Source organism: Amaranthus tricolor, chromosome 2 (assembly GCF_026212465.1).
Source record: "Amaranthus tricolor cultivar Red isolate AtriRed21 chromosome 2, ASM2621246v1, whole genome shotgun sequence".
NCBI classification, from domain to species: domain Eukaryota; kingdom Viridiplantae; phylum Streptophyta; class Magnoliopsida; order Caryophyllales; family Amaranthaceae; genus Amaranthus; species Amaranthus tricolor.
In genome coordinates this window covers 8,352,343-8,377,248 of record NC_080048.1, presented here as the reverse complement: position 1 = coordinate 8,377,248, position 24,906 = coordinate 8,352,343, and the positions used below count along the sequence as shown (strand labels likewise).

Here is a 24,906-nt window from a genome sequence, read left to right as displayed (position 1 = left end):
GAGACTCAAAAAGGCAAAGCAGCACTTGTTCGCGGACTAGAGGAAAGGCAACTGTGGCATCGACGACTAGGACATCCTTCTATAGGGTATTTAGAAAAACTTTTTCCTAATTTTGTAGGGCTGAAACCTGTGTTTATATGTGAAACGTGCATCCTTGCAAAGAGTCACAAACATTCGTATTCTAATAGTTTGAATAAAGTTGATGTGCCCTTTATGCTTGTTCATTCTGATGTGTGGGGCCCTGCCCCGGTTGTAGGACTACATGGTTTTTCGTACTTTGTTACCTTTATTGATGATTGTACCCGCATGAGTTGGGTTTATTTTCTTAAACAAAAATCTGAAGTTTTTCATGTGTTCGTTGAGTTCTATAATATGATCTGTACCCAATTTCAGACCCAACCTCGCATGCTCCGAACTGATAATGGTAGAGAATATATCAACTCTAACATGGATCTTTTCTTTAAGCAAAAAGGCCTCATACATCAAACATCTTGTCCTAACACACCCCAGCAAAATGGCGTGGCGGAACGGAAAAACCGTACACTCCTTGAGATGACCCGTTCTACTATGCTTGACTCTCGTGTTCCTACTTATCTTTGGCCGGAAGCCATCGCCACTGCCAATTACCTTACCAATAGACTTCCCACTAAGAGTCTCCAATACCATACACCTCTTGCCACCCTCCAAACCCATTTCCCTATACCCTCCACGCATATTCTACCTCCTCGTATTTTTGGATGCACCGTTTTTGTTCATTGTCCAGCAAAGGTACGCAGTAAATTTGAACCTCGAGCGTTGAAATGTGTTTTTATTGGATATGGTCGCAATCAAAAGGGTTACCGGTGCTATGATCCTTCGACCAGAAAAGCTTACACCACCATGGATTGCGAGTTCATTGAGCACGAGTTCTACTATCATCATCTTCGCCGTCAGGGGGAGAATTATCATGACGACGACAGTCTCAGTTGGCTAATTAGTCCGTGGTTGCCCAACCTTGATCCAAAAGAACAAGTTGACAATACTACAGAGTCACCTGACAATGCTACAGAGTCACCTCACCAAGATATTCTGTTCACTCCTCCACCACCACCAGTCCTGTCTGACCATCAGGTAAGTCATATAGCTCTTGATAGTCATACATCTCCTGATATCGATATTTCAACAAGCACTAACAGGGATAATGTGATAGTTGATACTTTGAGTGAAGATATTGATACAGACAGGGATAATGTGATAGTTGATACTTTGAGTGAAGATATTGATACAGACATAGTTGAGACAGGTGAGAAAATTTCCACATATACAGGTGAAGCAAGGGGTCATGATACATCATATATGTTACTGTCTCGGTCCACTCAAGGAGTCCCTCCAAGAAGATATGATCCTGAGTATGAAGCACAACGTTCGAGATATCCGATTGAGAAGCTATCAGGATCAGGAAATTTGTCACAAAGTGCCTTAGCCTTCAAGGTAGCTTTAGATACGACTACGAGTCCAACCACAGTCGAAGAAGCTCTAATGTCTGCACACTGGAGAAAGGCGATGGAAGAAGAAATTAACGCTCTTAACAAGAACGGCACATGGGAAAAATGCATCTTACCAGATAAAAAGAAAGCCGTCGGATGTAGATGGGTGTTCACGATCAAATACAAGTCAGATGGCACGATTGAAAGGTATAAAGCTCGATTGGTGGCTAAAGGATACACTCAGACGTATGGGGTTGATTACTCAGAAACCTTCTCTCCGGTTGCGAAACTTGATACAATCCGAGTTCTGTTCAGCATTGCAGCAAACCTAGACTGGCCTCTCCATCAATTTGATGTTAAAAATGCCTTTTTACATGGAGAACTACAGGAGGAAGTATACATGGAAGCCCCACCAGGGTTTACATCAGGATTCTCAAAGAATGAGGGTTGCAGATTAAAGAAGGCGTTGTATGGGTTAAAACAGTCCCCTAGAGCGTGGTTTGGAAGATTTACCTCTGCAATGAAGAAATTTGGCTACAAGAAAAGTAATTCAGACCACACCTTGTTCCTTAAACGAAGAGGAGGCAGAACCACGTGCCTGATAATTTATGTCGATGACATGATCATTACCGGGGATGATAGAGATGAAATTGAAATTCTGAGAAGGAAACTGTTTCAAGAATTTGAGATGAAAGATTTAGGCAGGCTAAAGTATTTTCTAGGGATTGAAGTTCTTAGATCGAACAAAGGAATTTTCATATCCCAAAGGAAGTATGTTTTAGACCTGCTAACTGAAACAAGGATGCTGGATTGCAAGCCTATCGAGACACCAATGATGTTGAACCATGGACTACAGATGATTGAAGGGGGAAAATTAGCTGATCGTATGCAGTATCAACGCATGGTAGGGAAGTTGATCTACTTAGCTCACACAAGGCCAGATATCGCATATGCAGTAGGAGTAGTCAGCCGGTTCATGCCCAAGCCTCAGGTTCAGCATATGGATGCAGTATATAGGATTCTCAGATACCTCAAAGGGTGTCCCGGTAAGGGAGTACTTTATCAGAAAAATGGTCACCTTGATCTAATGGCATACACAGATGCAGATTGGGCAGGAGATAGAGACGATAGGAAGTCAACATCAGGCTACTTCACTTTAGTCGGAGGAAATCTAGTCACGTGGAGGAGTAAGAAGCAAAAGGTAGTTGCTATGTCTAGTGCGGAAGCTGAATTCAGAGGTGTGGCAAAGGGAATCACCGAGGTCCTATGGCTTAGGAAATTATTATGTGAACTAGGATTCGCCCCTACACAGAGTTGTGAGTTATACTGCGACAATCAAGCGGCTATCAACATTTCGGAAAATCCAGTTCAACATGATCGCACTAAACATGTAGAAGTGGACAGACATTTCATAAAGGAGAAGTTAGAAGCCCAAATAATCAGGCTTCCACATGTAAAATCAGAGGATCAGCTAGCAGACATTCTTACGAAAGCGGTTGGAACTCAGTTCTTTGAAGAGGTCTTACGCAAGTTGGGTGTTGGTGACCCGACTACCCAACTTGAGGGGGAGTGTTAAAACTGTAAACTTAGTCGGTTACTTGCGGTTACTTACATATGGCAGTTTTTAGGAGTATAGCAGTTAGTGGAAGATTGTAGCCATCAATAGTAGGTAGTTTTTTTTACAGTTACTTTACAAACTCATGTATAAATGTTGTGACCATCACACATCTTTGATACTGAAATAATATACAAAAAAACACCAAAATTTGGTGATAAACCAGAAATCATAAACAATATTTGAAATAATCATTTGATAAAGTAATAATTAATTGTTGACTTATAAGGTAGATATTATATAGAAGTACTGATAAACTTTAAAAATATTAAGAAAAATAATAAATTTATAAGGAATAAGTTTGGATATTAACTTAAAAAGTATTCAATTTATATATAAATGGAGTCTAGGTCAAACTTGCGACTGTAAAGTTTAAAACCCAAGATTAAAATCAAGACTCGAATCTAGAAAATCTCAAATTTATAGGCCGCTGCCATTAAATTAGGGTTAAGTTCAATAAGGTCAAAATAAAATCTTAGGCCACGTCTATCAAATTAAAGGGGTTATTGATCCCGATTCTTATTTGTCGCCACTATTTTCATTTTATCGCCACTCCCCCTCTAATGAAATTACGACTTTGCCCCTGGAATTTAAAAAATTACGAAAATGCCACTAAGCTTAAAACCTCTATAAAAACACTTCAAATCCACTCAATAACACTTTCATCACTTCCATAAACTCAAATTCTTTACATAAAATTAAGCGGAGCTAAAACTTTGGAATCGATATCGTCCACAAAAATTCGAGGTAAGTTTTATTTTAAATCAATCGAAGAAAAAAAAAATTTTAATGGGTTCGGCACAGTCGCACGTTTTGTGCGACTGTGCCGAACCCATTTAAATTTTTTTTTTTGTTTTTTTTTTATTTCGAAAGAGTTTCTTGTTAGTTAATGTTATTTAGTAAATGTTGTAATAGAATGTATTATGATAATGTTATTGTAAGAAGTAGTTTTTAATTTACATATTTGAAATAGAAAAAAAAATATATGAGTAACCAGTCGCACAACCCAGTCGCACATTTTGTGCGACTGGGTTGTGCGACTGAGTTTTCAATTTTTTTTTTAAATTTTTTATTTGGAATGAATTTGTTTAGTGTAATTAATATATTAAATTTGATTTTTTTAAATATTTATGAATATAATAATTGTTTAATTGTTTGTAAATGTGAATTATTTTTCATGTTACTTGTTTTTAATTTATTTGATTCAAAGTGTTTATTAAATTAATTAACTTTAGAATGTCGTCTTAATTTAAAATATGAAAATTGTAGTAAATGGCTGGAAATCAAGGTAAGGGAAAAGGGTTTTTTAGAGGGTTATTAAGCGGCAATAGATCTAGGCCTACTTTACTGAGAAGTGATCCCCATGAGAGGGGGGTTACGGGATCTGCAAGGCGAGCAAGGCAAGAACAGGCGGCTTAGGAATTGGCATTGACGGTTCATTTCCCGTGCAACCGTTTGATAGTGACTGGCAGCTTGGCCTAGCCGGCCTTTTTGGTATGCCATTGTCGGAGTTGCGTGCGAAGGTGCACTTCACAAGCGGCAGCATTAATGTTGGTGCACTGTTGCAGCTATGCCACCGTTCTCAGTCTATGGATACTCAAGGTACCGCCTACTACATGGCTATAGTAGGTTCCACGTTGCTCGTGGATAAGACTAGAGTCGGGATGCGTCCTCACCCTGTTGTTACTGTTACAGCTGATCAGGCTGACATTGCTTGGGGTGCAGTGACGCTTGCTCACTTGTATCGCCAACTGGGTATGGCGACAAGGACTGGGAGCAAGACTATTGTTGGTTGCCTGACACTGTTGCAGACATAGATTTACTAGTACTTCCCAGCCTTCCGCCCCCATCCGCGTCAAGCTGACATGCCGAACAAGACAAGGGCAGAGATGTGGTCCCCGCCGAAGCCAATCCGCGAGCTGAGCAGACTGATAGACTGTAGGAGCATACTGGACGCCATGACAAAGGCACAGGTTTTGTACATGACCTCAAACTTAATTATGTTTATTATTTTAATTTCATGTTATGTTTATTATGTATTATTTTCGTTGTGAGCAGGTGGAGTGGACTCCGTACATGACTTATGATAGGTCTTTATTGAACGAGCACCCACGTACCTCCTATATCGGTGGTATCACCTGTTTCGATATCTTGGAGGTCTATTTGCCTGAGAGGACAGTGAGGCAGCTCGGTTTTGCATAGGAGATTCCCCCGGCTCCGCTGAGACCTACCCAAGCTCTGCGACCAGCACAGGGCTCCTACTCAGTTACATTCGTTTCTTCTTGTATGTTTACGGAGATGTGGAGTAGGTTCCCTTACTGTGCCCGCGTAGTTGAGCAGGCACTGCGTCGGGCATCGGTTCCATCAGAGGCTGCCCCGGATTACGTGGACTGGTTTAGAGTGTCTTCCCACTGTTTTCTCATCCCAGGTGAAGGACCTGCTGCTGCGTTTGGTGTTGCGGATAACAGAGTCGAATATGTTAGTGTTCCTAATTATCTATTTTATTTTTATGTTTCATAACATGTATTGACTTTGCAATTGTCTGGTTTTTACAGTTTGCTGCTGAATTTCCAACTCGACTTGCGCCATTGCTCAGGATGCCAGCTATTGCTCAAATGACGCCTCGGGAAAGAGATGCTGCTGATATGTATTTAGATGATCTTAGAGAGTTGTTTGCCGAATGGCAAGAGTGTAGAGGGCGCAGCCCTTAATAGACATTTGCCTGTTTTGTAATGAATGAACAATTGTTGTATTTAATCTGTATATATGAAAGTACAGACTTCTTTGCCTGTTTTGGAACTAGGTCGGGCAGCATTGTCTAAGTTATGCAAATCAACACTTCTTTTATCGTAGCGGTGACATCTTAAGTACAGACTCACTCTAGAACACCCTTCTTTTTTTTTATATGAAGCACGTGTAAATTGAAATCCAATTGTTAGTGCTATCTCATTAGCCCAAGCATGTAAATTATCTATAGAATCAAATTCTCTATCGATAACAAATCTATCAAAATAATCTACATTATCTCCTAAATTTTCAAAGTCCTGCAAATAATAATTATAATAACATTATCATAATATATCAAAATAATAATAACTTTAAAAATAATTATTTATATAAAATCATTATAATAAAATACCATTATTATAGCACAACAATAGATTAAAATAAAATAATTTAATTAAACAAAATAAATTTTCTAATTCGAAGTTCAAAAAAAAAAAAAATTTAATAGCTGTCGCACAAAACGTGCGACTGTGCCTAGGCTGAGTCACACAAAACGTGCGATTCAGCCTAGGCACAGTCGCACGTTTTGTGCGACTGCTATTAAATTTTTTTTTTTAATTTTTGAAATTCAAAAACAACAAAAATAAATTTAAAAAAAAAATTGGAAGCAGTCGCACAAATCAGTCGCACAAAACGTGCGACTCAGCCTAGGTCCAGTCGCACGTTTTGTGCGACTTCATTCCTTTTTTTTTTTTTTTGCAAAAATCGAACCGATTAATTACTTACCGAATCGTTATCATGCTCGTCTTGATATGCCATTGATGTTCGATCTACAGTTCTAGCTTGTTTAACTTTACGTAGTGTTTTTAGAGAGTTTTTAGAGAGAAGGTATCGTGTTTGAATTCGAATATACTACCATAACGCCTCTGAAAATTTAATATATATATAGTTCCGATAATAATGTTATTAAGCGATAACAATGTTATTAAGTGCCATTTACATTTCTTAAACATTTTCTAAGTTAAGTGGCATTTTTGTAATTTTTTTAAATTCAGGGGTAATATGGTAATTTCATTAGAAGGGGTGGCGATAAAATGAAAAAGGTGGCGACAAACAATAATTCCCTTATTGATCCATTCCGACTAAATTTTTTTTCAACAATTCTTGTATGAGATCGTCTCACTATGAGACAAGCTCATATAAGCAGTCTAAATTAAATTTATATAGCAGTTAATTACATAAGAATAAATTTTTTATTAAAATTTAAGAAATTTAAAAGTGGCCTGGGTCAATTCATACTAAGCTGTCTCACGGTGAGTATAAAGAATTTATGAATTTTTTTACCTTGCCCATCCAACTAAACCCTTTAATTGGTCCCATTAAACATCGAAACTCAACCAGCCCCATTAAACAATTGTAATTCAGATTTAAAGGATGTTCAAAATAGATTCGATGATCTGATAATTATTGGCCTTATAACCAAACTCGACTCAACCATTTTTCAAAATTGATTCACAAGAATGTAAAAATCAATGTGAATACAAGATCAGATTTTAAACCGACCAGAAATTTATCAAATGGCCCGAATGAACACCTCTATTCAGACCCATTTGTTCTTTTTCCCTTTAATAAATAAAAGACCTTATACTCCTTCCGTCCCATTAAATTTGCATCATTTTTCATTTTAGTCCGTTCAATTTAATTTGCATCATTTCTATTTTTAGACAATGACTTACAACTTTCTTTTAATCTCGTCCATATATTTAAATTGTCTTTTAATTTCATTTATACAATTCATTCTCTATCTTCATTCATTATCATTTTTTTAAAATAATCAAATTCCTTCTTGATTTACAAAGTAGTAGACAAAAAGGTTTTTTATTTCCCTAAAGTTTACGTGTTTGATGCTTCTTTTACTTTCCTCTTCTTTTATATATACAGATCCCATGATCAAAATCTATCCCGTTTTCAATTTCCAATTTTTTAATTAATTCAATTTCATTATTCTTTATTTATTACCAATTAATCCAATTTTGATATAATTCATTTTCATATCCCTAATTTCCTACTTTTTCCCATTAGAAAAATGGAAAATAAAAATAGCAAAAAAGCAAAGGAAGAGCTAATTCAACCATTAATAATTTCAAATAATGATAATAATGAAGGAGAAAATGAAAAAATACACAATTTAATATGGGAAGAGTCAAAAAAATTATGGCATGTTGCAGGGCCATCTATAATCAGCAGAATTGCGTCGTTTTCTATGAACGTCGTTACCACCGCCTTCGCCGGCCACCTTGGCGACATCGAGCTTGCTTCTCTTTCCATTGCTAACACCGTTATCGTCGGCTTTAATTTCGGTCTCTTGGTATGTTTTTTTTATTTTATTTTATTTAAATAATATTCCTATACTACTATTCTTTGATATCACAGAAATTGAATTATTTTTAAGAAAGTAGTAATAAATAAAGAAAAAAGATTAATTATATAGATGAAATTAAAAAGGTATTAAATTACATAGATTAAAAAAAAGTAGTGAGTTATTATCTCAAAATATAAATAATGAAAATTAAATGGGTAGATTAAAATGAAAAATAATGTAAATTCAATGAAACCAAATGAGTATATTTGATTTACTACAAATGATCTCATCCTCCTCAGTTATGGATGTTTATTCTGCGCAAAACTTTTAGGTGAGATGGTTTTCTGTGAGACACTTTTTAATAGTCTATTAATAATTAATACAGTTACTGACATATGAAATTTTTAGTTTGAGATCGTTTGACCGACAAATTTATGAGTTGCTTTTATTTTCTTAGTCGTATTAACTCTTGATCATACTTAAGACGCACATAAAAAGAGAGTAATTAATTAATAATAGCAGACTTTCTCGGTAGCACGTTCTCAGTATCACAGTGGAAACAAGTTCTCAGTAGTCAGTATGACGTAATCTCTTTTTTCTAGAAAAGTGTAATTAATAAATTGAAACAATAATACTCTTTTAATTGGGAGATAACATATAAAGTTGACTTGTGAGGTTGCTACTTGCTAGTATTATTTTTAATGTAGGAATGAATGATTTAGTTCTTATCATTTATAGAAATGTTTTTTTCTTTTAAATTTAGGAATCTCTAATTTATTTTGATTAAAAAAGAATTTTGAGGTCATAAGTTAAAGCTAGGATCAATCTTCTTTAATAGAAAAAAGATCAAAGTTAAACTTCATTAAAACTTTTTGTTAAATATTTATTTTTTTTGTTTGTGAATAATACATATAAAAATTAGGATAATAAGTTAAACTTTTTGGTCATGAATTAGGATAATATATATAAATTGAGGTCATAAATTAGGGTCAATCTTTTTGTTTTTTGTAATTTTTTTAATACTCCTAGAAGATAATAAGTTAAAGTTTATAGATTATTGGTGAAATTTTAATTTTTTTTGTCTGTGGATCTTTCTTAAATCGATATATTTTTGACCGTATATTTTTTATGGATATAATTTGTTGTTCCCTTCACAGACTTTGATAATTATGCCTATTAGCGTGCTACATTGAGTAAAATGATAATGATGATGTTTGTCGATAATATATTTAATTTTTTTGGTTATAAATTAGGATAATATACAAAAAAAATTGAGGTCATAAATTAGGATCAATCTTTTTGATAGAAGATAATAAGTTAAATTTAATTAAAACTTTTTGGTAGAATTTTATTTTTTTGTTTGTTTGTGGATTATATATATATATATATATATATATATATATATATATATATATATATATATATATATATATATATATATATATATATAATTGAGACTTCAGAAATTATAAAATTTATGAAAATTGAAACAATAATAATAGTAGACTTGAGAATTTAGTATTTAGAAAAGTCATCTTTCATGGTTTCATATATGTGTATTTTCAATCATTTCCAATTCGTTATCAAATGATCAAGTTCAACCATAAATTTCCGAATAAGGTTCACCTCACCTTATAATGAACTTTATCCTAACGCATCTCTCTCATTCTTTTTTTAGTTTTCACTAATAATTTGAAATTTTATTCAATTAATTTAAGAAAAAATTAACATTTATAATACAATATTTCACTATAAATTATTTATAATAAATTGTTCTTAGCTTGCTAATCAGCATCCTAATAGCCAATAGGATAGACAGATATTAAATTAATGGCAAATATTGAATTATTGTAAAATAAAAAATTATGTTGTTAACAAACTAAGGAAAAGTGTTAGATTATTAAAAAGTAATTCAAAAATGAGATTATATATGGTGAATGAGTGAAAAATTAAACTATTAATATAAATTTTTTCCTTAATTTAATTGATATAAATTAGTACTCCCTCCGAACTAATTTAGATGTCCCATTTACTTGGGCATAGTTATTTAGGATGGTGTGGGGTCCATTAAAAAGGGTAAGTAGTAAAGGGTAAGTAGTGAAGGATAAACAGTGAAGGATAGTTGGGTAAGTAAAGTATATGAGGGTATATTCGTAATTACTTGTGTGAACTAAGAATATTTAGGTAAAAAAAGATTGACAAAAATAGAAATGAGACAACTAAAAAAACTTTGTCAAATAAGGAAATGGGACAACTAAATTGGTGGAATAATATTTTAAGATCAACTCCATTTATTCCAAGATCATGTAGTTATGAGTCCCTTAATTTTGTCTTTACATTCCCCGAGAGTTACTTTCCACATTTGGTGGGGTAGGAATTCGATGCTTCATAATGATAAATGAATTGATTGGTTGTGTCCTCCCTATCACCATTTATTTTGTATCAATGTTCCTATCATTTTGTATATGGTGTTATTATTGTTCGTCTTTTTATTTTATCGTCACCTCTTTTTCTAATGAAATTATGAATTTGTCTCTGAACTTTAAACAATTATAAATTTGTCATTAAATTTAATAACACTATTATTAACTAAATTAATAAAATAAATTATTAATAAAAAATTAAAAATTAATTAACAATTAAATTATAATTAATATATTATTATTATATTAAAAATTAATTAAACATTCAAATAAATTATTTAAATTTAAAACTAATTATTATAATAACATTATCATAATATAATATTATATTAAAATAAAATAATTTATTACAACATTTATTTAAATAACAATAACTTAAAAAATAAATTGATTAAACAAAAAAATTTCATAATTCGAAATTAAAAAAAAATTACCAGTCGCACAAAAAGTGCGACTGTACCTAGTTCGAGTCGCACAAAAAGTGTGACTCGACCTAGGTGCAGTCGCACTTTTTGTGCGACTGGTTTTTTTTAAAAAAATTTTATTAATTTTATTTATATTATTATTGCTATTATTATTATTATTATTATTATTATTATTATTATTACTATTATTATTATTAGTAGTAGTAGTATAAATAAGAAATTTTAAATCCAGTGGTAAAGTTGTAATTTTTTAAAGTTTAGGGGCAAATTCGTAATTTTATTTGGGAGGGGGATGGCGATAAAATAAAAAATGTGGCGAAGAATAAGAATTGGTTTTTTTAAATCATATCCATATAATTTAACTATTTTTTATATTATTTCATACGATTTATTATGCTTTTTTATTTATTATTATCAATATTTTTTTCTTAAAAATTATAATATTTCTTTTTATTTCCTAATTGCTGAAAGAGAGGGAGTATTTTACTCCCTGTTTTCATTTGATGCTCTTCTTAGCTTTTTGACATTTTATGCTCATATTAGCTTGTTTACAATATTAAGTATATCGAGATTCAAATGATGTATATCATAAAAAGTAATTCCTCCTAATTTATAATTATTATTGTCCTATTTATTTAACAATGCATATATTTAATTATAATTATCTCAATTTGTGTATATTTTAAAATTATTAAATGTTGATGTTAGTAAAATTTATATTGAGACAAATTAAACAAGATCTCACTTGACTATGTTTTAACTTATTGATTAAGAATAAAATATTAAATTAAAGTGATCGATAAATAGTATCAAAAACCAACTGAAACAATAATAATAAATAGGAAGGAACATATAATAAAATCTAAGGAACATATAATAAAATCTTATACGTCAAGAAGTATCTATAAAATCTTGATCTTTTAAATATAACCTGAAAATTATACATCAGCTTTTCCTCCTTAAATAGGATATTCCTCTAACTTATTGAATATTCACCAACATTATCTTGACTATAACATTTAATTTAAGCTCAATTTACTGTAGGAAAATAAGAAGTATAATAAAATAAAAATATTATTTCAAAATATTATATTTTAAAAAGTTAGGATTTTTTTAATATTTAGGATATTAAAATTATTTTATTTCCTATTATTTAGATTTAGGTTAATATTGTGTTTTCTTATTTTTAGTCTTAATCATGTATAAATAGAAGTGTTCCTTTCATTAATAAAATAATACAAATTTAGTATTCATCAGACTAAAGTCTAATCAAATTTCGCATTATGATTTTTTACATTTACATCATCCTATAATAAAAATTAGTTATGCATATTTTATTTATTAAAAATGATATTACATCTTAGTTTTAAATACCAATATAAATTAGTATAAATATAGTCCGATCAGTAAGTTTTTTGATATGTAAATTCATTTTTAATAAATAAAATACCTATAATTAATTTTAAATTTTATTAAATGGTATTGTTTTATGATGATCTAAATATGTTTTTAGTAAACCAAATGTTGGTGTGTGCCAAGAGTAAATTTAAAGTGTTTTTTTTTTATAATACTCCATCTGTTTTCAAATAATTCTAAAAAGGTGATATATAGATAGTACATATTGAGACAATTGTATCAAAATTCTACATGAATATGTTTTTTCAAATAGATAAATAAAAAATCATCATTAAAATTTGACAATAAAATTATTAATTCTATTTGAGAGACACTACCTCCAATTGAGCCTAATTGCCCCATTTTTATTTGGCACTATTCACTTATTACTCTTAATTTGTATTTAACTCTTAATCTATAAGTTAAAAACATAGTCATGTGGAATCTTATTTAAATCATCTTAATACAAGGATTATTAATGTCAATTTTTTTAATATTTAAATAAAAATAATTTAAGATATTAAGAATTAAAATGTTACTTTAATAAGTGTAAAAAGTAAAATGGAACAGTCAAAATTGGGAAACGTAAAAGTGACACTAGATTGTATTCATGACATAAGGGAGTAAAAACTATAAAGGCAAGAATTGGACCTACCTAGTGTAGTAGTGTGTACCGTTTATATTTCTTCAATATTTTGATACGCTTAGTTTTGTTTTTAGTGGCTCCAAACATCCATCAAATTAACAATAAAAATTTTTTCAAACACGAAAGAATATCTTGACTTTTTAAGTTTATTTTTTTAATATTTGACAAAATCGATACGATATTAAGAATTTTGATGAACAATACAAATATTAATAAACTAATAATTGTTTGATTATGTAAAACTTGTAAAAAAGGACACAAAGATTTAAGGAGGTTTACCAGATGATGGCTACATCCTTCGTCGTGTCTAATTTCTTGTTATATTATATCAACGGAGTATAAAACACTCTTACAAATGAAGTAGTACAATTGAGTGAGTATGACAGCTCTATTTATAGTACTAAGTACATTCAATGATAATTTGTCACTTAATATATAATTAATGTTGAATAATGAATGATATGAAACAGCTCCAAGAATTTGAAAGGACAAAAAACAAAATCCTAGGTGTATCAGAGGAACCGTTTGACCAGAATAGAGAGTTGGCTCGGCCGAGCGAACTACAAACAGCTTCTAGATACATCCTGTTTGTCCGCTCGACCAACCCAAGAGCTCGCTCGGTCGAGCGACATTCAAAATTCTTCTATTAGTTTCTCTTCGAGCAAAGTATCTTCCAAAACCCTTTGCACTTCTTCATTAATCATCATTAACACCAATAATTTCCATGAATACTTCACCACAATAAATCACACTTAAACACTACAATTATTAAGTTATCAACTTAAACACCCACATTAACACACACTCATTGAATTTCATCCCAAGAGTTACTCATAAATGCATACATTAATCGTGCACTCAAGTCACAATATTCATAATATTTTTAATTAAAAATTTGTTTAGATTAGAGCACAAAGATCTAGCTTGGAACACATGGCCTAATCAACCCAAGTCTTGTCTTATATTGTACTGGTTATTAAAAATATCGCAAACGAAAATAATTAAATTGTGTAAATAAAATAATTAAATGTGAGAAAATAAAAGATAAAATTATTAAGTTAAAAACATAGATTACAATTAAAATATTGGCACAAACAGAATATTGCAAAAGCTTTTATTTTTTATATTTTTAATAGATGAAGTACTTTATTCATCTATAGAAATTTGCCATAAAATAGTAATATTTTATTTATTATTATTATTATTATTATTATTATTATTATTATTATTATTATTATTATTATTATTATTATTATAAGTTGTATTACTGATTAAGAAATTCACAAGAATTGATAAAAATAATGCTTTAAATCTTATCTCGAAGTTATTATGATTAACAATTATAATTGAAGGAAAGTGGCCAAATACAAATATTTTTACTACTAACGGATCGATTTTACTTGTCTGATGTACTATATAACTTTGATCAATTATTTGTGAAAACTTTCTTATATCTAGAGTTTTCAATTCGAGTGTTTGGACGTTTTTCAAGTATAATATATTGAGTTAGGTTAATTTCTTTTTGACAATCTGAATTTATTTTTTACATACTGGCTTAATATATCTAGAGTCAAGTTAATTTCAATTATTGAGTATATGTAAAATAAATATCTTGACAATTTGAATTAAATTTTTATATACCGGCTCTTCCAGTTCGAGTTTGATCGGATCAGGTAATACTCGGTTTCAGTCAAATTAATTTTTAACACCATAAAAACTTAAACCTGTGTAATTTTAGTTTATTTTTTGCTGGTAAAAGTCTAGTATGAACTTAGTTTACATTAAATAGATTGTGCGTCTTTTCATTAAAAATTTACTGATGACTAAGTCCATTCAAGACTTATTGTATCTATACTTTTGTGTCTACACCCTGGCTAAGAATTTATTGTGTCGTATGTTAGCTAGGAATGGCAAGTGCATTGGAGACGTTATGTGGTCAAGCATATGGTGCAAAAAAACTACACATGTTAGGCGTGTACATGCAAAGATCATGGATAGTCCTATTCCTATGTTGTTTCGTTCTATTGCCATTGTACATATTCCCCGCTCCACTACTAAAACTAATGGGTCAAGCCGAGGATGTCGCAGAGTTATCCGGTCTAGTTTCGGTGTGGCTCATTCCATTACACTTCAGCTTCGCTTTTGTGTTTCCGGTGCAACGATTCCTACAAAGCCAACTTCAAACAGGCATCATTGCTTGGGTCTCATTTGGCGCATTTTTGGTGCATATATTATTGAGTTGGCTATTTGTTTATGTGTTCGATATGGGAATAATTGGACTTTGTGTTGCACTTAATGTGTCTTGGTGGATCCTTTTTTTTGGACAATTTGGTTTTGTTGTTTGGGGTGGTTGTCCTTATACTTGGATTGGTTTCTCTTCTCAAGCTTTCTCTGGTCTTTGGGACTTTTTTAAGCTTTCTGCTGCTTCTGGTGTTATGCTCTGGTATGCTACATTATCATCCACTTTTTTTTTTATTCTTATACTCTTTTCCTTTTATTTTGTTTCTTACATTTGCTTTTTACACATATTTCTACTCTTAATTAAGGGTGTTCAACACGCTGACCCCCATTTTGAGTCTTTTACTGCATGTTTATAGAAGGGTTGTGTAAGAGTCATGTTGAAAATGGGCATGGTCGAATATGGACTCTACTATTAAAATAAAGCGGACTATAAAAGGGCTTAATAATGGTTGAAAACGAGTCTTTGTAAATAGCATAATCGATTGATAATTTAATTATTATAAATGACAAGCCAATAGGGATTAAATTATCAACGTTTCTACATTCTAACTATCATAAAGTCCGACCCATCATCATCATCATCTTACCCAGTGTATCCCGCTCATATACAACTATGATCAGGGTATGGAGAGAGAAGGAAGGGCCCTTATCCATTTTGACCCATATTTGCTTAAGTCTGGATCGACCCGTATCCGGTCCATTAAACATCCCTAGTCTTAATAATATCTTTAAATACGTTCATAAAAAATCATAAACGCCATAGTATATATATAAATTTAATGAATTTTTAGACCTGGTTTAGAAATAGACTGAACTCATATTTTCTTTAGGAAATTGAAAAGCAAACTAATACTAGACTTTAACCAACATAAAAAGACATTATATAAAGCAATAAAAGTATGTACCAAAGATTAATTACCAACTACAAGAGATAGTTTAGCAATATGATCATAAATGATCTACACGAATGGAATGAAGGGAGGAATATGAATTCTATCAATAACTTGTACTTTTTTCCTTTTTTTTTTCATTCACATGTTTAATTTATATTCCATCTCATTTATATTACTCTCATTTTTCCATAAAACATCACTTAATTTACTTTTCTTAATTTATTTACCAATTACATATAAAGCAAATTTGGTGAAATCAAGGAACTACTATGAAGTGACTATATCAAGAGTATTATCAATTGTTAGTGTCACCTCGTAGTTCATCCTTTTGTTCCATTGTGGTTTCTTCGTTCCAAATCACTTGTAATATTTGTTTTTTTTAAGCAGTTTAATGCACTAATTCAATTCTTAGTATCACAAATTGTGTATAACAAAACATTTTCAAAATTGGATATATAATAATCTTTGCATTGAGATAAATCAAACAAGATGCAATTTGACTAAGTTTTTATTTATAGATTAAAAATTAATCACAAATTAAGAGTGATGAATAAATAGTTTATTATATCTATTATTGCAGGTAATTTGAAACGAAAAAAGTAATTAATTAAGAAAATAACTCACATCTCTTAATTTGAAATGATGTAAAATTATACTTTCTCCGTTTCAAATTAGTTGCAATATTAGAAAATAACACTATTTATTCATCACTCTTAATTTGTGATTAATTTTTAATCTATAAGTTAAAATATAATCAAGTGAGATTTTATTTAATTTGTCTCATTGTATAGATTATTAATATCAAATTCTTATAATTTTTTATCATACATAATTCAAAATATTAAAATTTAAATTAGTGCATTAAATTGCATAAAAAAACAAACATTTTGAAAGAGAGGGAAGTATGAGTAAGAAGTGTAGGTCCAAGAAAAAAAACTATAGCAATATGATCGCAGAAAGTTAATTATTTGTCGGACTGGTGTCACCTTAGACGGATCATAAATACCCATGCTGAGTGAATTATGATTTGGATTTGCCAATAATTTGCACTACAATTATTGGTTAAAGGCATCGCTTGTACTTGTAGGGCTGTGTTGATGACTTAATGCCATTCAATTCAATAAAATGATAGCAGAATTAATTTTCTGTCAGAAAATTTTTTTTTTTAAAATATTTATAAATTTGAAAAATCCCTACCTAATTCTTTAGTACCGTATAAATTATTTGAGTTTTTATGTAGTTCAATGCATTAATTCAATCATTAAATCTTTAATTGTGTATAGTAAAAAACTAAAAAATTTAATATTAATAATTTTTGCATTTTGAATCAAACAAGATTTCACTTAACTATATTTTAATTTATAGATAAAAAACTAATCACGAATTATGGGTGATGAATGAATAATGCATTATCTTATAATGTTGCAAGTAATATGACAAGGAAGTCTATCATATCTTGTATAGAAGGTTTTAACTAAAAGTCTTATAATAACATATCCAATTATATAAACTATACCTAAATTTAATTAAACTCAAAACATTTGATTCAAAATACAACTTTCACTTGAATGGACGATTGTTTAATCTTGGGTGATTTTTTTTTTTTTGGAAAATTTGATTTTAAAGTACTTTATCTCTTTCGTTTTTTAAGGTTTTAAATTTAATTTATGTTTTTAAAGGTTCTAATTTCTAACACAATTTTTTTTAAAAGATTTTTGACCAGTAACTTGGTCAACATGACATCTTCGACCTTTTTTGATTTTTTTAAATTTAAATTTATTTTATAATTACATTATCATAAAAAATTGCTTGTTCTAATTTGCTTCACTTTATTTTGCCTTGATCGTCCTCCATTAATATGATATGCGACCTTAAAGTCTTTTTCATTTGGCTTTTTTTATCTCCATAAAAAAATTATGATTTTGAATAATAGAATTCCATAAAAATGATGAATTTTTAAAATAATCAATCATTTTCTTCCCACTTTCTTTCTTGATTGAGACATAATCATAAAAATTTAAACAAATAATTATTACAATGCTAAAAAGAAAAAAATAAGATGGATTTTTTGTGTCAAGATAAATTATCAAAATGTATTATAATGGTAAAACAAATAATCACAAATACTAAAGCAAATACTTCTAATATCTAGAACAAAAATTTGAGATGGTTTTTTTTTTTTTGAATCAACTCGTCTTCTATGTGGCCATCTCATTATGAGATGAGCTCATGTAATAATTAGCTAATTTATCTAATTGATTATTTTAATATTGTAAATGATTACTTTAAGGTTATAAATAATCATTTTAAGAATATAAATAATAATTATTTTAAAATTATAAATGATCACTTTGATTAAGACAATAAATGAACATTGGGTCAACCCATTATAAATAATCTCATCATGAGACTGTCATTTGAGAGTTTGTGTTTTTAATTTAACTTTATTATTTAATACTCCCTTTGTTTCTTTTTATTTTTTCTGTTCACTTTTTGCACAATTTTCAAAGTAAATTTTAAATCTCAATATCTCTAAATACACATAATAAAAAATTATTAAAAATACATAATAAAAAAGTATACATTAAGACGAATCTAACGAGATCTCACATGGATATATTTTATCTTCTAAATATGTGTCAAAAACATTAATTAAATTTCTATTTATTTAAGGTGGAATATTCCAAATGGAAAGAATATTAGAGAACAAAAGGAGTAAAATAATAGATGTACCAACTAAAAGATTCAACTTTTCTAAACTCACGTAAATATTACTTATGAAAATATTAATAGGAAATAGAGGGACCAATAATTAGAAAAGATCGAATTAGCTTACAAGATATCGTATTAGAAGTCATAGTTTATACTTATTTACGAAAATTTGAAAACTTGTAAATAGTATTTTCAACTATTGCTCAATAATTTAAAATATCTCTAAAATAACAGATTGAAAATAATGTAAATTGTGTTTAAAATTAATTATTTTAATATTTAAGGGTATATTGAGTTAAATAATAATTGCGAGTATTTTAAGTTAATAATCCAAGAAAATATGATCTAACCACTCCTAATATTTTACTTTATTCACAACGATATATTCATATTTTACTAAAGGGTGTTCTTTTAGATGGTTGATCATCTTTTAGGTACGAATTTTTAAACTCATATTTAGAATTAAGTATTTCGTTTTGAAAATTTATTTTCATATTTGTAATCATTATGTTCAAAAATTATTTAAATTATTTAATTGGATTAATTTGATTAAATTATTGGAGAATATTAATTCATATATTGCAATTACTAATTCACAACCTTTTATATCAAAAAATTTAGGCTAAATATTATAATTTATATCATATTCCTCCTGTTTCCTAATAATCTTCCCGTTTAGAATATTTTATCTCCTATAAATTTAATTAATGTTTGTGACACATATTTAGAACATAAAATATATTCATGTAAGATCTCGTTAGATTTGTCTTAATATATATACTTTTTTATTATGTATTTTTTATAATTTTTTTATGTGTATTTAGAGATATTAAAATTTAAAATTTGCATTAAAAACTGTACAAAAAGTAAATGGAAAGAACAAAATAAAACTTTACGTTAATTTATAAGTCCTAGCTTTTAACTTTCATGACTTTTCTTGGTTGTTGGTCAATGTTCTGAATTTTGGATAAAACGTAGTTTGGAGAACTGGTACTACAGAATTCTGGTGTTGATGGTGGGTGGATTAGAGAATGCTGCAATTGCTGTTGATGCCTTATCTGTATGGTACTTTTCTTTCACAACCTTCTTTTTATTTCTCAATGATAAACAATCTATAGTGAACATTTTCTTCATAATTGACTTGGTAGCTAACAATAATATTAATATATATTACCAACCCATTAAACAAGTATTATCAAACACCCCTAACATTTGCTTGTACTCCTTCTGTTTTTTAATTAAGTTCCTAAAGAAATATTCATGGGAATTAAGAAAAATAGAATGTTTTAAATAGTAGATATATTATTTAATTGAATAATAAATTTAATTGGAGAAAAATAGGAACCACAAGCATTAAAAAAATATTAAAAGAAAGTTAGTGGAAAAAATATGAGAACCACAACTAATAAAAAATTAATTTTATAAAATTTGTGGAAAACATGAGGGGACCATAAGAAATATTAAAATGTTAAATTGAAGTTAGTGCAGGATATGTGGGATACATAAGCATTATAAAAATATTAAGGTGAGTATGAATAAGGTTATTTTTATCTGAACTTTGTGACATAAATGGAAAGATTCTCTATAAAAACAACAAATGAAACACCCAAATGACAAATGAAAACTTCTTTAGGGAACGAAGGGAGTATTAAATATATTCAAACAGACTCAACGACTTGATATTTATCCGATCTTCTAATCGAACCCGACTTTATTTGGTTTCATGAAGTATAAATATATATAATACTGTATCAGATACTGTTTGCGATAGAAATGGGTTGTTATTAAATTGGCAGGCATTATTTTCATTAATAAAGTAGTCGTAATTGCTAGCTTTTCTTACTTTTTGTGAACGGACAGCATGACAATAAATGGATGGGAGATGATGATTCCTCTTGCTTTCTTTGCAGCCACCGGGTAAATATTACTCCCTCCCTTATTTTTTTATCTTCCATATTATTATAACGGGTAGTTTTAAAAGTTCTTCCACTTTAGAATACTTTCTATTTTTAAAAATTTTTTATCCCATTTTTACCCCTTAAAACCCCCTCTTTTCTTTTAATGTACCCCTTTTCTTCTATTTATAATTATTTTCTCTCTCATACTTTCAATACAATCATTACTTTACACTACTATTTAATTAAAATAATAACCACTACAATCTCATACTTCCAATACAATCATTACTTCACACTGCTATTTAATTAAAATAATACCCATTACAGCTCAAAGATTCTATCTTACTTAATATGTGTGAAAAACTCAAAGTGGAAGATCAAAAAAGAACGGAGGGAGTACTCCCTAATTCTCCCTTTTAATTTGAAATTTTCATTAACTTTTTACTAATTTTTAATTTTGTATTTAAAGCTTAATAGGAGTATCTATAAATACATTTTATCAAAATTATAAAAAATAAATTATTTATTAATTTTTAAACATCATACATTAAAGATTCTTTAAAATGAGAAATATACATAGTTCAATTGTTGTAAGAGGATATTTTATACTTCCTCCGTTTTACAATAAACGCTACATTTTTATATTAACACTATTTATCTTTAATCTTATTTTGGTAATTCCGACTCACTTAAAAAATAATATAGTCATATGGATTATTCTTCTTAAAATCTAGTTTTAATATGTAACTTTTATAATTTTTTTAGTGAAATAAGATATTTAATATTAAAATATACATTAAACTACGTGTAAAAAGAAATGTAGCAAGTATTAGATGACGGAGAAAATACTACAGAGGTGTTTGGTAAGCAGTTGATAGCTGATTACAGTAGTTGATTTGACTAGCTGATTTAAATTGCTTTGACTACTCAACCCTCTAATTGTATTAAAATAAGCTAAAATTGTCCAATAAGCTACTTTAACAAACGCCCCATACATATATATGTCTAATTGTAATTACATTATACTGCCTCTGTTTTCATATGTTCTTCTCAAATAACGAATTTTAGTGTCAAACTTTAACTGCGATTTTTTATCAATCTATAAGAAAAAAACATATTCATATAGGGTCTTGTTAGATTCGTATAATTTCTAAATATCAACTTTTTAGTATTTTTAAAAACTCATAATTAAAATTATTTGATTTTAAAGTTTGCATTGAGATTTGCGAAAAAAGTAAAAGTAAAGAACATTTGAAAACTGAGAAAATATTACTTTTATTACTCATTCCTCTCTAGAAAATGGTTACATTTTTCATTTTAGTATGTGAGTTTAACTCTATTAGAGCATATGGCATTCTATAGTTATTACTTTATGTAAAAAAAAAAAATCTAAAAAAATGTGATTGAATGTGTAAATAACAGAGTAAGAGTGTCGAATGAATTAGGAGCAGGAAATGGGAAAGGAGCAAAGTTTGCAACAAAAGTATCCGTTATTACATCCACAATAATTGGACTGATGTTTTGCGTGATTATCATGGCGCTTCATGATAAGTTTGCGATCATATTCTCAGATAGTGCTCCAGTACTTGAGGAAGTTGACAGGCTTTCATGGCTCTTAGCAGTTACTATTCTTCTCAACAGTGTTCAACCTGTGCTTTCAGGTTTTACTCTGAATTTGACTTTAACCTAACTTAACATGAACGTACTAAACTACGTATATTTATATCATTTTAAGTTAGTATTATTAAGAATTAATCCAATATAACTAAATTTATATAAAAATCATAGATAAAATATTTTCCATTTTTTTTGGTTCAGGAGTGGCAGTTGGATCTGGTTGGCAAGGATGGGTAGCATACATAAATATTGGTTGCTACTATGTTGTTGGACTTCCTCTTGGAATTCTAATGGGATGTGTGTTCAACACGGGTGTTATGGTAACTTCTTTAATTAATACACACTTCTATACAAATATTTAATACATTTACCCCATTTTTGTGTTTTAAAAAATTAACCCTTTATTGAATTTGCTTTATTTTTCATTATTTTTTACTTTCACTTTAACTTTTATTTTTATCTCGTTTATACATTTCTCTCAATTTCTCATAAAATGTTTTATTTTACTTTTCTCCCAATTTGTACTTTAGGTTATTTCGTTCAGACAAAAGAAATATGATTGTAGCGCATTTTTTTTTAAAATTATTAACTTTTTTTTGCACTAATTTATAAATTCATGCATAATTTAGGGTATTTGGGCGGGAATGATTTTTGGTGGAACAGCACTTCAAACGGTTATATTAGGTGTAGTCACAGCATTATGTCACTGGGATAAAGAGGTAAAAGATCAAATTATTTTTTTTATTGACTTAATCTACGCTATTTTAGTCTGTACCAATCTAATTATGACAAAGTATTTTTCTTGCACTATGTGATCGCTTCAGTATTCTTCATTTGGTATCTAAAAATTAAGGAGATAAAGACATTGAAAACAATAAAAAGACTTATTATTGGAATATTATTTAAAAAAAAACAATGAAAATTTGAGTATCATAGGCATTGAAATTTTTTTAAAAATATATAATCATTCATTTTTGTGATTAAAACATCAATGAAAAACGTCTCTTGCAAGCTTAATTTAAATACTTTTTATTAGATAATATTAGGAGTATCTTGTATAAAGTAAATCTCACTAAAACTTACTGTTTTCCATATAAATCGATTTCATTTAAATAATGGTAATATTTTAATATCTTTACTTGTAGAATTTATCACAATCACATGTTTTTATTATTAGTTTATGTCTATTATTAAACTTTATATATATATTTACATACTTATACATCTGTGCATTCCACGAGTATATATACTAGTTGAAAATAATTTAAATAAACTTAGAGAAAATCGTAGACATACCATACTTTTTCCCTCAAAGCTCGATCAAGTATTTTGATTATTACTTCGAATTAATATAAAATATTATTTTATAGCTCCGTATTATATCGTTGTAAAATCAAAGAGATTATTTGAAATTCTTTAAATCCACCATAAATGTAACATACAAAACGAGAAACTTCACATATTAAAAAAATCTAAAATAAACAAAAGAGTAAAAAATTATTACCATTTTCAATAGAAGTAAATAATTTGTTGATTTTGTATTTAATTTTTGAGCAGGCACAAAAGGTAGTTGCTGATGTTCAACAATGGTCATCCATGCAACCTGAGTTAAAGTGATCATACCTCAAACAAAAGATCGAAATCTGGCCAACTAATTTTATGAAAGCTTATGTTTATTTTAACAAGAAATTCCATAATCTAGTGTTTGGAAACAAGTATTTCATTTCAAATTATAGATTTCAATTATGAAATCATAATTGAAGAATTTGAGAATGATAAGGTTTGGGTAGTCATTCTCAAATTTTCAACATTAACTACTTTAAAAACAATGGTGGAATTTGATCTAGATTCAAATTTGAAATGATACAAAGTAGAACACGGTTTTGGGGTTTCAATCTTGTGTTCTATATTTCTATATATTCAAACAATAATTCTGATGAAGTATATATACATAGGAGCTACCTAGGGTTACTTAAAATAAAAGATTACAAAATATAAGAGTTTTCCTAATTACAATATTCTAATTATTCTGTTTCTATATTCTAACACTTCCCCTCAAGTTGGATCGTAGGTTCACCAACACCCAACTTGCGCAAAACTTCTACAAAGAACAGAGTTTCTACTGCCTTCGTGAGAATATCTGCTAATTGATCCTTTGAGCTCACATGAGGGAGTTTGATCACCTTTGCTTCCAACTTCTCTTTTATGAAGTGCCTATCAACCTCTACATGTTTCGTACGATCATGTTAGACTGGATTCTCTGAAATATTGATAGCAACTTAATTATCACAATACAATGCACAACTTCTTGTGGGGGTAAACCCTAATTCTGTTAGTAACTTCCTAAGCCATAAAACTTCAGTGATTCCCTTTGCAACTCCTCTAAACTCTGTCTATGCACTAGACATAACAACCACTTTCTGTTTCTTGCTTCTCCATGTTACAAGATTACCTCCTAATAGAGTAAAGTACGCTGAAGTTGACTT

The 24,906-nt window shown here is 29.4% G+C and overlaps 1 protein-coding gene across 2 annotated transcripts; it reads left to right on the top strand.

The window, feature by feature from the left end:
• The first annotated feature begins 7,694 nt into the window (after positions 1–7,694).
• Positions 7,695–24,315, top strand: LOC130804562 (protein DETOXIFICATION 27-like). Of its 2 annotated transcripts, none has more exons than XM_057669032.1 (8): positions 7,695–8,176; positions 14,961–15,502; positions 19,884–19,970; positions 20,766–20,822; positions 22,226–22,464; positions 22,622–22,740; positions 23,050–23,139; positions 23,978–24,315. In XM_057669032.1, exons 1-8 carry the CDS (start codon positions 7,895–7,897, stop codon positions 24,035–24,037), a joined length of 1,476 nt encoding a protein of 491 aa, XP_057525015.1. In that variant the 5' UTR covers positions 7,695–7,894; the 3' UTR covers positions 24,038–24,315. The 2 variants fall into 2 exon arrangements, with proteins under 2 accessions (XP_057525015.1, XP_057525022.1); XM_057669039.1 differs by having other exon boundaries at positions 8,037–8,176; positions 14,965–15,502.
• Positions 24,316–24,906: the final 591 nt, after the last annotated feature.